This window comes from Dermacentor andersoni, chromosome 3 (assembly GCF_023375885.2).
Source record: "Dermacentor andersoni chromosome 3, qqDerAnde1_hic_scaffold, whole genome shotgun sequence".
NCBI classification, from domain to species: domain Eukaryota; kingdom Metazoa; phylum Arthropoda; class Arachnida; order Ixodida; family Ixodidae; genus Dermacentor; species Dermacentor andersoni.
Window position 1 is genome coordinate 220335343 of NC_092816.1, and position 16129 is coordinate 220351471.

The 16129-nt window shown below is 47.0% G+C and overlaps 1 protein-coding gene across 1 annotated transcript; it reads left to right on the plus strand.

The window, feature by feature from the left end:
- Nucleotides 1-7162: 7162 nt before the first annotated feature.
- Nucleotides 7163-8422, plus strand: LOC140216624 (uncharacterized). The gene has a single exon (XM_072287004.1). It carries the CDS (start codon nucleotides 7163-7165, stop codon nucleotides 8420-8422), a length of 1260 nt encoding a protein of 419 aa, XP_072143105.1.
- Nucleotides 8423-16129: the final 7707 nt, after the last annotated feature.

Consider the following 16129-nt stretch of genomic DNA (forward strand, 5'->3'; position numbering starts at 1 on the left):
CATACAAGATGTGGACATGCTCGGCAAGCTGCGCTGCAGTGACCATACGATGGTAAGAACTCGAATTAGCGTAGACTTGAGGAGGGAACCGAAGAAACTTGACAGTAAGAAGCCGATCAATGAGTTATTCCGGATCAAGCTGCAGAACAGGCATTCGGCTTTAGCTCAGGAAGATGACCTTAGTGTTGAAGATAGGGACGACAATCTTATGGGCTTCATGATTACGAGAAAGCGTTTGATTCTGTCGAAACCTCTGCAGTCATGGAGGCATTACGGAATCAGGGTGTAGACGAGCCGTATGTAAAAATACTGAAAGATATCTATAGCGGATCCACAGCCACCGTAGTCCTCCATAAAGAAAGCAACAAAATCCCAATAAAGGCGTCAGGCAGGGAGATACTATCTCTCCAATGCTATTCAAAGCGTGTTTACAGGAGGTATTCAGAGACCTGGATTGGGAAGAATAGGGCATAAAAGTTAATGGAGAATACCTTAGTAACTGGCGATTCGCTGATGATATTGCCTTGCTTAGTAACTCAGGGGACCAATTGCAATGCATGCTCACTGTCCTGGAGAGGCAAAGCAGAAGAGTGGGTCTAAAAATTAATCTGCAGAAAACTAAAGTAATGTTTAACAGTCTCGGAAGAGAACAGCAATTTACAATAGGTAGCGAGGCACTGGAAGTGGTAAGAGAATACATATACTTAGGGCAGTTAGTGACGGCGGATCCGGATCATGAGACCGAAATAATCAGAAGAATAAGAATGGGCTGGGGTGCGTTTGGCAGGCATTCTCAGATCATGAACAGCAGGTTGCCATTATCCCTCAAGCGAAAAGTGTATAACAGCTGTGTCCTACCAGAACTCACGTACGGCGCAGAAACCTGGAGGCTTACGAAAAGGGTTCGGCTTAAACTGAGGACGACGCAAGGAGCTATGGAAAGAAGAATGATGGGTGTTACGTTAAGGCATAAGAAAAGAGATGAATTGGGTGAGGGAACAAACGTGAGTTAATGACATCTTAGTTGAAATCAAGAAAACGAAATGGGCATGGGCAGGACATGTAATGAGGAGGGAAGATAAGCGATGGTCATTAATGGAGAAGGTAATTCAGACGCGACTAACTCGATTCGCGGAAGAAAGCAGCATCTGGCCTCACGAGATGGTAGGTTTCAGACCGCACCTTAGGGCTCAAGATACCATGCTAAGACTACAACACGATATTATAGACAAACGAAAGACCAAAGATACGAGAGCAATATTGGGCATAAAGTTTACCAAAGCGTTTGATAATGTCAGCCACTCGGCCATCCTCGACGGCCTGTCAGATCTTAACGTAGGGAAGAGGACCTTCGCCTACGTAAAATCTTTTCTCAAGGACAGAACAGCGACCCTGCACATGCAGAGCCTCAAATCAGAAGAGATTAAATTAGGAAAGAGGGGCACCCCGCAAGGAGCCATCCTATCCCCCTTCCTATTTAATTTAGTTATGAAAGACCTCCCGGGCAAGTTAGGAAGGATCGAAGGACTAAAGACGAGCGTCTACGCAGACGACGTCACCGTTTGGCTCCATGAAGGCAGCGATGCGTCTATCGAAGAAAGGCTCTAGCGGGCAGCCGACATCATAGACTTACATGCCAAAAGTAAAGGGCTGAGCTGCTCCCCGACGAAGTCGGAACTACTGATCATCAGGCCCAGGACGAGGACAGACAACGCATCTCCTCCCAAAATCTCGATAGACTTAGACGGGAAAGAAATTCCGCAAGTAGATGAGATCCGAATTTTCGGCATGCTCATAAACAAAACAGGAAACAACCACACGACTATAGCTAAGCTAGACACGCACGCAAACCAAGTGGTAAGCATCATTAGAAGAATCTCGGCCAGAGGCAGAGGGCTAAAGGAGAAGAACAAGTTAAGGCTGGTCTAGGCCTTCATCTTGAGTCGAATCTGCTACTCAACCCCATTCCTTAACATCAAAATAGTAGAAAGAAACAGGTTAGACGTCATAATAAGAAAATGCACAAAACGGGCACTGGGACTACCAATCTCGACCTCAACTGAAGCACTAGAGGCAATGGGGGTGCATAACACATGGCAGGAGTTAGTGGAAGCTACGAGAATGGCACAACTCGAACGCCTGAGTCTAACCGAGACAGGACAGCAGATTCTAAACTGGGTAGGACTACAAGCCAACAGGGGAACCAAATACCAGACGATCCACATTGAGTCGAAAATTAGGGAAGCCCTCATGGTCGCACCGATACCTAAGAACATGCACCCAAAACACGATCAGGAAAGACGCCAGCACAGAGCCAAACACTTGGCAACAAAGCTAAGCAGAATGCCACCCGAGACGGTTGCCTTCACAGACGCCGCCCTTGGCGGAGACGGTAGCTCCGTCTCAGTGGTAGTCGACGGGACCGGAGCAGAACAGGGCGCGATATATACAAGCGGAGTAGACGCCACGGCAGCGGAGGAAGCAGCCATCGCCCTAGCGTGCGTTAGTACGGACGCGAGGGTGATCGTTAGCGACAGCAAATCGGCAGTAAGCACTTTCTACAAAGGTAAAATATCAGACTACGCGTACAGCATATTATCGAAAGGTAACATAGACAGAGGGATCACCATAACCTGGGCCCCCGCTCACTCCAACATACCAGGAAACGAAGCCGCCAATGCCCTCGCACGAGCGCTCATTATCCGGGGGGGACGGCAGCCTCAACCTAACTTTAAGGTCGAGACGCTCGCAACCTACCACGAGGTCACAGAGCACTACAGATTAAGACGTCGGAATTATTCACTCCCGGATAGGTCCCTCACGTCCGCAGAGGCAGTCACCTGGCGCCACTTACAAGCCAAGAACCACATGTCTCCCAGATGGAGATACCTCACGCAAACGGGAAATCCGGAGGACTAATTCTGCAGATTCTGCAATAAAATAGGAACTCTAAGATATATCCTATGGGAGTGCAGCTACTCCCCAGGATATAATTTATTTAAGGGCGAAGAAGCATGGGAGACCGCGCTTTATAGCGAAGACCTGGCGGCACAGGCCAACATTGTCCGTCTGGCAGCCGAAGCGGCAAACCTCTTCGTTTACTAACACCTGCCCCTTAGGGTGACATCGGGCTCCCTGGACGCCTACGAGCGGTACCGGAGCTCCGGTGTCACACATTACGGACAATACAAGTTTTCTCACTCACTCAAGGGTTACGGACTGGATTCCAAGGGAAGGGAAGGGTAGCAGGGGGCGGCAGAAAGTTAGGTGGGCGGATGAGATTAAGAAGTTTGCAGCGACAATATGGCACAATTGGTTCGTGACCGGGGTTGTTGGAAAAATATGGGAGAGGCATTTGCCCTGCAGTGGGCGTAACCAGGCTGATGATGATGATGAAGGAGTGCGCAGTAGAAGGCGGTGGTAACTACGTTAGACAGGATGCCACTAAGCTATCGCAGGAGACGAAAGATCTGATCATGAAACGCCAATGTATGAAAGCCTCTAACCCTATAGCTAAAATAGAACTGGCCGAACTTTCCAAGTTAATCAACAAGTGTAAGACAGCTGACATAAGGAAGTATAATATAGATAGAATTGAACATGCTCTCAAGAACGGAGGAAGCCTAAATGCATTGGAGAAGAAACTAGGAATAGGCAAGAATCACATGTATGCGTTAAGAGACAAAGCTGGCATTATCATTACTAATATGGATGAGATAGTTCAAGTGGCTGAAGAGCTCTATAGAGATTTGTACAGTACAAGTGGCACCCACGACGATAATGGAAGAAAGAATAGTCTAGATGAATTTGAAATCCCACAAGTAATTCCGGAAGAAGTAAAGAAAGCCTGGGAGCTATGCAAAGGGGGAAGGCAGCGGGTGAGCACCACGTAACAGCAGATTTGTTGAAGGATGGTGGGCAGATTGTTCTAGAAAAACTGGCCACCCTGTATACGCAATGGCTCAAGACTTCTAGCGTACCGGAATCTTAGAAGAAAGCTAACATAATCCTAATGCATAAGAAAGGGGACGCCAAAGACTTTAAAAATTATAGACCGATCAGCTTACTGCCCGTTGCCCACAATGTACTTACTCAGGAAATCGCAAATAGAATCAAGAACACCTTAGACTTCTGTCACCCAAAGGACCAGGCAGGATTCCGTAAAGGCTACTCAACAATAGACCCTATTCACACTATCAATCAGGTGATAGAAAAATGTGCGGAATATAACCAACCCTTATATATAGCTTTCATTGATTATGAGAAAGCGTTTCATTCAGTCGAAACCTCAGCAGTCATGGAGGCTGTAAGTATGCGCACTGTCATGTTAACACGTGCCCTTACGGTACGAAGTGCGCATGCTCATATTTGTATCTGTCCCTATATATGCAGCACCTTGTATGACAATAAACACACTTTGTTCCCTGCCTCCCGACCGTTCACATGGTGTGAGAAGTGGGATGGCGACGCGTTTTGCAAGCCGCGTTCACCGCTGTTCTTCCCCGCCCCCTCGTCCAGCTGCTCCCCTAGTACACTCCAGAGAAAGAAGTATGGCGTCGACGTTTCTACCGCCGCCAAAGCCACTGGAAAGTACGGGTGACGCTTTGCAGAACTGGATCATCTGGAAAAGTGAGTTTACTCTATTTTCTACGGCGACCGGACTAAGGAAGCAGCCTAAAGAAGTTCGGGCAGCAACACTTCTTGTGACAATTGGTGAAGAAGCAAGGCGGGTGTTCTATACCTTCAAGTTCGCAAATGAGGACGAAAAGCAAGACCTCGATAAGCTCAATGAAAAATTCGAGACCCACTACAAACCAGAGAATAATTTAACATTCAATGGATTTCGTTTCGGCTCCCGAGATCAACGTGAGGGCGAATCTTTTAACGAGTGGCTGATCAATATCCGAACTCTTGCTCGCTTGTGTGAATTCGGAGAACTAGAGGACAGATTACTGCGCAGTCGAATAATTCTAGGAGTTAGAGACAAGGACCTGCAACAGAAACTTCTGTCTGAAAATCCGTCGTATGCCAAAACAGTAGAAATATGCCGAGCCAGGGAACAAGCGAAGGAGCACTTTAACGAGATCAGGGAGGCAGAAGTAAGCGCAACCGATGAGGCCACCGTACATGCTGTGAAATTGAAAGCAAGCCTCGGAATTTGCTCAAACTGCTCTTATACACACGGAAAAGCAAAGTGCCCTGCGCAAGGCAAGCGCTGTAACAGATGTGGCGGCCGAAACCACTTCGCGCGGGGGTGTCTAAAACCAGAAGCGAGACCGAGGGGCCAAGCATGTAAGATAAAACTGGTCTAAATGGCAGAGGACGAGGGCTATTTTCTTCAAACCCCCGAAGTCAATGCAATTGATGGCCACGACCGCTGGTCAGCGAATGTTGACGTCGCAGGTTCCGCCATACGCTGCAAGACTGATACCGGAGCCAACTGTTGGCAACTGTCATGCCCGAAGTGACACTCAGAAACATAACTACGAAGCCAGCACAAGACTGCTGCTCCACGCTACGGTCGTTTTTCGGGCACATAGAAAAGGCGACGAAGAAGATCGAGCTTCAGGTCGCCAGTACAACGCAGTCTACCACGGCGCTATTCTTTATCGTGAAACAAGCGGTTCCTGTTACATTGAGTGGCAAGGTGGCTGAACACTTAGGGCTGATTGGCCGCATAATAACCGTGGGTGCCTTGGAAACCAACGAAATAGTGCAAAGATTTCGAGATGTTTTCCAGGGGCTGGGAGAAATCAAAGACGTAGCCTACCATATGGAGCTAAAACCTGAAGCTCGAGGCGTCGTCAAGCCGGCGCGACGAATCACCATCGCCCTTCAGGAGCGCGTCCGAGCTGAGCTGGACGGGATGGAGCGCGACGGCGTCGTCGCTAAGGTAACGGAACCAACTTCCTGGTCTAGTCACATGGTTGTGGTAGTAAAGAAAGAAAAAGTACGCATATGCTTGGACCCATCTGGCTTGAATAAGGCACTTCTAAGAGAGCACTACCACATGTCGACGTTAGAAGATATCCTACCACGGCTGCATGGAGCGAAATTCTTTACTCTGGATGCATCGTCAGGATTCTGGCAGATTAAGTTGTACGAGCCGAGCTCTCGCGTATGCACTATGAGCACGCCCTACGGACGATACAGATTCCTGCGCATGCCGTTCGGCATCGCTTCCGCGCCGGAAATTTTTCAGCGGGTGATGCAGCAGGTACTAGAGGGCTTGAGGGGCATTGACGTCGTTATGGACGACATATTGGTTTGGGGACAGTCACCAGAGCAACGAGCAACACGACATAAATTTAGTAGCTTTGCTGTCCCGGTGTAGACACCACAAACTGAAGCTCAATAAGAACAAGTGCAATTTCCTCCAGCCCAGAGTCCGCTACATGGGCCACATTCTGACTCCAGAGGGGCTGTGCCTGGACCCGAGCAGAGTCGAAGACATCATGCAAGTCCCACCGCCACAAAACCATAAGCAACTGCAAGTTTTCCTCGGCATGATAAATTTCGTGGCTTGGTTTGTCCCTATCATATTCACGTTGTCAGCGCCGCTTCGCGAGCTGTTACAGAAGGACGTCGCGTGGGTCTGGACAAACTAGCAAGAAAACAGCTTTCGTCAGCTTCGAGCGACCCTCACAAAGGCGCCAGTCTTTGCCTATTTTAACCAAGAAAAACCATTAACCTTGTCAGTAGACGTCAGTCAGCATGGCGTAGGAGCCGTTCTTCTACAGGATGGGCAGCAGGTTGCCTACTCATCCCGTTCGCTAACGGAAGCACAGCAGCGCTACGCTCAGATCGAGAAGGAAACATTAGCAATTGTTCATGGTTGCACAAAATTTCAAGCTTATATCTTCGGGAAGTCAGAGGTTACCGTCGAGTTGGGTCACAGGCCTCTGGAATCTATGTTCAAAAAGCCACTTTGTGAATGCCCGCTACGATTGCAGCAAATGAGGCTTGTTTTGCAAAGATTCCCAATCAAGGTCACGTTCAAACCAGGCAAGGAGTTATTTCTAGCTGATGCGCTTTCTCGCTTCCCGAGTGCTACGAAAATAACCACGAGACAGAACAATTTCAAGTCAGTGTTATTTCTTCGCTTCCTGTGTCAGACCAGTAGCTCGAGAGTATTCGGCACGAAACTAACAAAGACGCCAGTATGGCTGAACTGCGCCGTTACTCGAGCACAGAATGGCCGGAAACGAAGGACCATGTGCCGCATGCCCTGCATCCATACTGGTGTTGCCGCAACGAGCTGCATGTTGAGGAAGGCCTGCTACTCAGTACCAACAAAATAGTCATTCCTCCGGCAAAGCGACCGGAAATTCTGCGCTTGCTACACACCGCACATGGAGGCGAAGAAAAAATGAAGATGAGAGCCAGAGAAGTAATGTTCGGGCCCGGCATGGACGCGGACATCTCGGCTCTAGCTAAGTCATGCGAAGCGTGCGAAAAGTACAAGCGCAGGAACAATAGACTGCCTATGCTGAGCCACGAGATACCACGCCTGCCTTGGCACGTAGGCGCCATGGCAGGACTGGTCATCGTGGTGGATATTTTTCACCACGATGACCAGTCCTACCTAATCCTCGTGTATTTCTACTTGTTCTTTTTCGAGGTTCAAAAGATACGTCATACAATAGCGACAGCGGTAAACAATGCGTGCATGCTCGTCTTCGAGACTCATGGAATCCCTGCAAAGCTGTGCAGTGATAACGGCCAACGTTTCAACAGCGCGTGCTTCCGCTCTTTTGCTGCGCAGCTCGTAATTGCGCACATAACTTCAAGCCCGTACTATCCTCGTGGTAATGGCATGGCGGAGCATGCAGTGCAGGAGGCGAAAAAACTGCTAACGAAGTGTCCTTTCGCAAACATGGAATTTCACAGCGCCCTGCTGGAGTGGCGAAACATGACAAGGGACGAGCAACTGAAGTCGGCCGTTGAAAGGTTGACGGGTCGCCAAACAAGGACGCAGTTGCCGGTTCTTCCCCAGCACCTCGAACCGCAGACTGTCCCACCACAAGCCATTCGCAATCGCCTCCAGGACATAATAGCAAAGCAGCGGATCTTCTACAACCGGACGGCCAAGCGTCTACCCCATCTTCGCAGCGGGTCTCCAGTATCAGTGTACGACACCATACGCAGAACCTGGTCGCCAGCTGTGGTTGTAGGCCCTGCAGGCACACCTCGGTCGTACAACCTACTTACAGACAGCGGACAAGAGCTGCGGCGCACCAGGGAACATCTCAGTTCCAAAGAAATGCAACCTACGTTGGACCCTGAAGCTAGCGTTTCTGCGGAGTCGGTATCCCAGCCTGACCAGATGGCGGAGCTACAACCTGAGGACACCCTTCATAGAAGTAACCGTCTGCGTAGACCACCACAACGTTACCCCCTGCCAGAGAGACCGCAGCATTAGGTCCCTGACATGCGAATTTGTAATTTTTTTGGGTTCTCCTTCTTGTTTTCTCTTCGAAAAGAAAGAAGATGTAAGTATGCGTACTGTCATGTTAACACGTGCCCTTACGGTACGAAGTGCGCGTGCTCATATTTGTATCTGTCCCTATATATGCAGCACCTTGTCTGATAATAAGCACACTTTGTTCCCTGCCTCCTGACCGTTCACAGAGGCCTTACGAAATCAGGGTGTAGACGAGCCGAATGCAAAAATACTGAAAGATGTCTATAGCGGCTCCACAGCCACCGTAGTCCGAAAGCAACAAAATCCCAATAAAGAAAGCTTCAGGCAGGTAGATATGATCCCTCCAATTCTATTCACAGCGTGTTTACAGGAGGTATTCAGAAACCTGCATTGGGAAGAATTGGGGATCGGAGTTAATGGAGGATACCTTAGTAACTTGCGATTCGCTGATGATATTGCCTTGCTTGGTAACTCTGGGGACCAGTTGCAATGCATGCTTACAGACAAGGAGAGGCAAAGCAGAAAAGTGGGTCTAAAAATTCATCTGCAGAAAACTTTTGTTTAACACTCTCGGAAGAGAACAGCAGTTTACGATAGGTAGCGAGGCACTCAAAGTGATGAGGGAATACATGTACTTAGGAAAGGTAGTGACCGCGGATCCGGATCATGAGACGGAAATAATCAGAAGAATAAGAATGGGCTGGGGTGTGTTTGGCAGGCATTCTCCGATCATGAACAGCAGCTTGCCATTATCCCTCAAGGGTAAAGTGTATAACAGTTGTGTCTTACCAGTACTCACGTACGGGTCAGAAACGTGGAGGCTTACGAAAAGGGTTTTACTTAAATTGAAGACGACGCAATGAGCTATGGAAAGAATAATGATGGGTGTAAAGTTTAGGGGTAAGAAAAGAGCAGATTGGGTGAGGGAACAAACGCGAGTTAAGGACATCCTAGTTGAAGTCAAGAAAAAGAAATGGGCATGGGCAGAACATCTAATGTGGAATGAAGAAAACCGATGGTCATTAAGGGTTACGGAATGGATTGCAAGGGAAGGAAAGCGTAGCAGGGGGTGGCAGAAAGTTAGGTGGGCGGATGAGATTAAGAAGTTTGCAGGGACAACATGGCCACAAGTAGTACATGACCGGGGTAGTTGGAGAAGTATGGGAGAGGCCTTTGCCCTAAATTGGGTGTAACCAAGCTGATGATGAGGATTTTGATGATGACGCAGATGATAAACAGCCCTGGTACTGATTTATCAGTTCGAGAAGACGGTTTTGCTCAACGGCCATTAACGCCGGATTAATGTCTACAATAGGCGCAGCTGCCTGGATTGTAGAGGCCGCCTCCTGCGCTAGGAGGGAGTCTTGTTTTTGTGTTACTTCGTCGAAATAAGTGACAGCAGTGCCTCTAACGAAGTGTCCACGCTCCTTACTAAAATTCGTCAGCAAGAATTCGGCGCTTCCGCCCATCGTATCCAGCTTTTCTGGACACGAGGGTTTAGTTCGCGTGAGTGCCACCACGTGGCGTACTGACCTTAAACTTTTCAAACGCCCGGCGGTGACGTGTGATGACGTCAACAAAACAAAAATAAAATAATTAAAAGCTATCTCTGCGCGTTGAACTCCGCCACAATGATTGTCCCGCCGGCGTTATCAGTGTTCTTAATGAAGCGTAGCCGCTCGTCGCCTGGAAATGGCTTATCATCGTAAGAGCGTTTAGTCGCGACGAGCGATGATTGATTGTGGGCTTTTGGACGGTTCTTTTTCTTTCTTTTTCTGTTTTCCTTTTTTATCGTTGTCTTTTTGATGCTACGGAGTAAACAAGCTAGGATAAACGTCAAGCTAGGATAAACGTCTGAAGCACTCCGTGGCAGCATTGCTTAAGTCGGCACAAATTGTTAGCGTCCGAACATCGCACAGCGTCTGCGAGAGACGCCGTCGTGTACGGCTTTTGATTTGGCCCTATCTATTTCGTTAAGGTGCCCCCAATTATTTCGCTAGCGACTTTGTTATCAGCACATGGGCTACCGCCGGAGCTACAAATCGGGATCTGCTTAAGGTACATAGATATGTTGGTTTGGCACCTTGACGCAAAAGTCACGACACAAGAATTAAACAAACTGTCTCTGTGTCGTTGTCCGTTAGCATGCTATGCAAATATTGCATTAGTGAGCGCCATTCTTCAGCATATAAATTGATAGTCTAAAAATTATATGGATCCCACGTATGTGCGAATCGCTGTAAAAAAAATTGATTATGGGGTTTTACGTGCCAAAACCACTTTCTGATTATGAGGCACGCCATAGTGGAGAACTCCGGAAATTTCGACCACCTGGGGTTCTTTAACGTGCACCTAAATCTAAGTACACGGGTGTTTTCGCATTTCGCCCTCATCGAAATGCGGCCGCCGTGGCCGGGATTCGATCCCGCGACCTCGTGCTCAGCAGCCCAACACCATAGCCAGTGAGCAACCACGGCGGGTGCGAATCGCTGTAAGCGAAGCTTTCTCTGTTGTTTATTGTGATTGTCGTACGTAATCTCCACAGAGTACTCAGGCACCCTGTAATGAAATGCTGTCAATGTTTGTCTGATTACGCCCACCATTGGGATGCAAATAAACGTAACTTCAACTCATTTTTCTCAGAAACAAACGCTGAACGAAACGCTGACGTCGTCCTGAACAAGATCAACAAGCGCCGTATCTTATGATGCCCCTATTCGCAACCTTATTTTAGTGTTGTTGATTTTTTCTTCGGGAGGGGGGGGGGGGGGGCAAGTACTTTTGTACTGTAGAAATGTCCCTCGGACGTCTATGACGTGCTTGTTTTTATTCTCAAGCACCCAATTAAAGCTGTCATCGCTGCAACTTCATGATGTCCTGGTGGCAGGTCACCATGGCGTGTCGCGCAAGTGTGACCACGCTGATTCATTTGGGTTGGCATATACTGTTTTGTGCTTCATACTTCGCCACATTCATTCTTCAAGCTATACCGGCCAACTGGCTATGTCCCTTTCCTCTGTTTCATTCCGCAAAGTGTGTGTCTATTACAATGGTTGCCAAATCCGCCAAACGGTGTGCTACCACTCAAGCCTTTCTGGCGATCTGCGCAACTGAAGTCGAAGGCTTTCTTCAACATGGTGTCGACGTTCAATATGGCAATATAGCTATCTTCAAGTATTTTCGCGGACTTCGCTCGCCGCCTTCTCTCCAGTGTCATCTCTTAAACTACTCGCTCCTGCTAGACACAACACAAACAGCCTCGCTCAACAACACCAATCCTACTCATCACTTTTTTTTGTGTCAACAGGAGCATACTGTATTTCCTCTGAATGTACTTTCGGATTTAGTTGTGAACTTGCACACCCCCTTATTCTGTTAAGTTGACGGCGACCGTTGTTTTCAGGCTGCCGCCTCATTTTGAGCTTCGCCGTCACCAGAGAGCACAGAAAGCTGTCTTCACAAACAAAGCTTTAGGACTCGAGCCCATGTACTCGCAGCATCCTGCATTTGGGACATGGGCACGCTAACCATTACGTTACCATTTCCCTCCACCAGTTTCTGTTTATCTGCCTTCCCACTTCTCATTTTGGTCACAGACGCTGGCAGAACGGACGCAGAAACGAAAAAAAAAGTAATGAGTGCTTGAGCCGTCAGATGACACATGACCTTAACTTTAGCAGGTTACTCTCATTGGAGCGCATCTAGGCTTCCGGCTGCGTGCAGATCCTGGGTCGCCTTAGCTTTATTGTGAGTTTGCTTTAACCGACTTTTTTCGGCTAAAACTTAGACGCTGGACAAAAATTAGACCTACCTTTGTATTTTTTCTTGTTTTCTAGGTTTAAACCAAAAACGCTCATTTACAGAAATAGTGATTTTTTAAGAAATGGCATAAGGGTACTATATTTCGACGTCATGTCGCTGCCAATACAGGCCGGCACCACGTATCAACGTAAGGGCTTCACACTTCCCATGCACGCGGCAGGTTACTAAATGATGAAAACAGAAAATACGAGCACGAGGCACCCGCCACCATGACGATTATTTTTTCTACAACAGCGACGCACAACGGTGAACTGAATTTCCTTCCTTGCCATCACGCGAAAGCAGACTAATAAGCATTTTAAATTTTCTTTATTCTTGAGACCTTCTGTGAGTGTCCGGGTTGCTGTCATTTACAACTTCTTAGATTAAAAAGTCGGTTCTGAATATTAAATTATTTCTATATGTGGGTAAACGGACACGCAAAGAAAATTTTGATTTCCCAGTATTCACTCAATGAAAATGTAGCATGTCTATACTGTCAAGTTGTAGTTGTCAAGTTGTAGTCAGGGATCTATGAATGCTGTCGGGGGCGCTCGACTCTTAAACGCAAACTTAAGCGTCTCGCGACTTTTTATTCCTAATGACGCCAGGAAATCCAGCCTGATGCCAGCAACGCTCAGAAATGTAATCGGGAGCGCACACAATGTTATCGCACACCTTGTGTAATGTACCATAGCGCTAAGGTGTTTCTTGTGTAATATAGGAGAATCCATTGTAAACGCAGAAGTGCACGGCTGGGCACGTGCGTTTAAGCTCATGAACGTGATTTGCGCCAAGAAAAGCTGTCCATGCTTTCACACTTGCTTCATAGCAAGCCTACTGCACTGTCAATATGTCGGCTGGTTAGAGTTCATTTTGTTAACCTCTGTATACAGAGTAAGTTGAGATGTTGTGTGCGTAATTATCGAAACTACAATAATTATATTTTCAAGTATTTATCTTAAATTTCTAAAGAAAACGAGTAGTTTTGAGCCCGTCCTCGAGATTATCTAGCTGTGCGAAGACATTCTGATTAAACATGCTTCTGTAAGAGCTATGCGAACAAATATTTTCCAATTAAACGATCTCGGAAAGCGCAACTGACGCAAAAAAAGAACGCCTGTAAAGTCAACCTGACCACACGTAGCCTTTTGTGATGTCAAAAGTGGGGCTTCGTGAGCGTGTTCCTATTGGCCACTCCGCTTTCGATTTTTATTGCCTTAGGTCAGTTGCTCCTCTGTAAATACATGTAAAAGGAGAATTCATTTTTCTCGACAGCCACTGACCAAATTTGACGAGGTTTGTTGCATTTAAAAGAAAAACTTCAAATCTAGTCATTGTTGGTTTCGAATTTTCCACTTTGGTCGTCAATTTTTTATTAAAAATGGGCAAAAATTGAAAATTTTCACGAAACGAAACTAACAAGTTTACAACCCTCTAACTCAGCAAACAAGAATCATAGCACAATTCTGTGAATTGAATCTCATGGTACATCAAAAGCGGACAAAATTGATATGTTACACACAGTGGCGTAGCCAGAAATTTCGTGGGGGGGGGGGGGGGGTGGCTCACGTTTTAGCTCGGCCTCATTCTTATAGAATTTGTCGAAACATCAAATACATGAACAATAACTGCAATGTCATTGCCAAAGATGCTGCAAACGAATTGTTGAACGCCACGCAATGTCAAAACAAGTAAAAGACGTTTTTTTTTCATAAAAGAATGTACTCGTATGTCTCAAAGATTGTGCCCGGAATAACTGACATAAAGCTGCCATGTTTGCCCTCTATTTAATAAGTAAAGAAAACGTCACAGGAACTTTAAAACTATATCAGATTGAAACCAGCAAGCAGTGCATGCCGCTGATATGAAAAATGTAAAGGCCATGAAATTAACAAGTTGAGGACAAATATTTTAACGAAACTTTGTCATCCAAGAACCTTGTTTACATTTTTGTACATATGCAACGGCCAGGTCCTTTGTTCAAACGTAATCGCACCAACGGTGTCAATGATAGTGTATTATAATTGCACCGATGTTATAGTCGCAACAGAGATCACATATAAAAAGCCGTTATGCAAAATATACCAGGGCGAGTCAAATGAAAGTGTGCGAATGCGAATATATGGCAAACGGGATACCTTATTTAAAAGTAGTCTCTATGAGCATTTAGACATTTGTCCCACTGACTAACGAGTCACGTGATTCCCGTCTCATAAAACTTATTGGGTTGCTACTTCAAAAAAATCTGTAACTGACTCTTTCACGTCATCGTCCGAGATGAATCTGGTTCTCCTGAGCTGTTTTTTCGATTGCCCCAAAATATAGAAGTCGCAAGGCGACAGGTCTGGACTGTATGGCGAATGTTGCAGCGTTTTCCACTGGAGCATTTCCAGTTTTGTATTAACCACATTAGCGACGTGGGGATGGCCATTGTCCCGGAGCAAGATGACGCCATTCGTCAATTTTCCACTTCCTTTGTTTTTGATTGCAACACGCCGACAATCTGGAGTTCCACATTAACGGAAACACCGGCAGAAATGACCGCCTTTGCTTTCTTTGGGGCTGGTGAATTCAAATCTTTCCACTGTAAGCTCTGCCGTCGTGCTTCAGGCTCGTAGTAGTGACACCATGATTCGTCCCTGGTCACAACTGCAGACAAAATGTCGTCACCCTCATCGTGCTACCGGATTAGATGAGTCAAGGCAGCGCCGAACCTCCGTCTTCTGGCGGCGGTTCAACATCTTGGGCAACCTTTGCGTATACAAGAGCCGATACCCGAGATCTTCATGAATTACGGTGTGACCCGAACCGCCACTGATGTTCACACGCCCTGCAATTCATCGATGCTTAACCTCCGTTCTTCTCTAATCAGCTCATCAGCCTTTACAATTATGTTGGGGGTGATTGCACGGTGGCTTTGGCCCGGACTTGTATCGTCTTTGCAACTTTCACGTCCTTCTTTTAACCATTTGCTCCAACGCTTCACAGTGTCCAATAAAATGCAATGTTCAACGTACACGACAGCCATACGGCAACTAATTTCTTTTGAGGAAACACCTTTAGCTGTGGAAGACTTCACGACACCACGCTGTTCAACTTTCAGCGTGTCCATTCTGTCACGCAACCGTGTTCAACCCAGTGTATGAGAGCATTAAAGAACATATATCCTGACACCTGCATGTCACTTGTAAATGAGAGATGCCTCTGTGCTACGCGCATGCCTCGCAGATAACGAAAAGAACCATTTTTGCTCCGGGTTGGTTGGCTGACTTTCACTTGACTCGCCCTCGTACATTACAAATGCGATGATACAATGTAATATGCAAATGCGAAGATACAGCTTGCTAAAGGGCAAAAAAGTGTCACTGGAAGCAACGTTCACTGCACGTATACACAAAACCTCGCAACAAGGTATGTAAATATATGTATACGTATCCAATAAATCTACGTATCTAAGAAAAAGTCACTGTACATAACGCGCCAAACAAGGCAAATAAACCTATTGCGCAACCACAGATTCAGAAATAACAGCCCCCCGTCCTTTCACCCCCCGCCCCGATGTGTCGCGCGAGACAAAAGGCGGCGCGCTTCCTGGCCGCTTTTCTCCCTTGCGCACACAATACTGAGCCACTATCTTCGGCTCACCCATGCCACCCCCACCAGTCTACGCTTTCATTTGCACATACAACACGCGGCGCGTGGTCACAATGCTATCGCCCTTGGACTTTATGCGGAACATCAGGGCGACGGCGATGACAGTAATGCGCCTGGAGTGTCCATATAATTGCTGCCGTAATAATATAATAAGAGTATCCGGCAACTGAAGCATCCCATGGCCCATTACTTTCCGCAAAAGAGAGAAGTAGTAAAGAAATGGAACTTTCACTATGCGAAAATTTG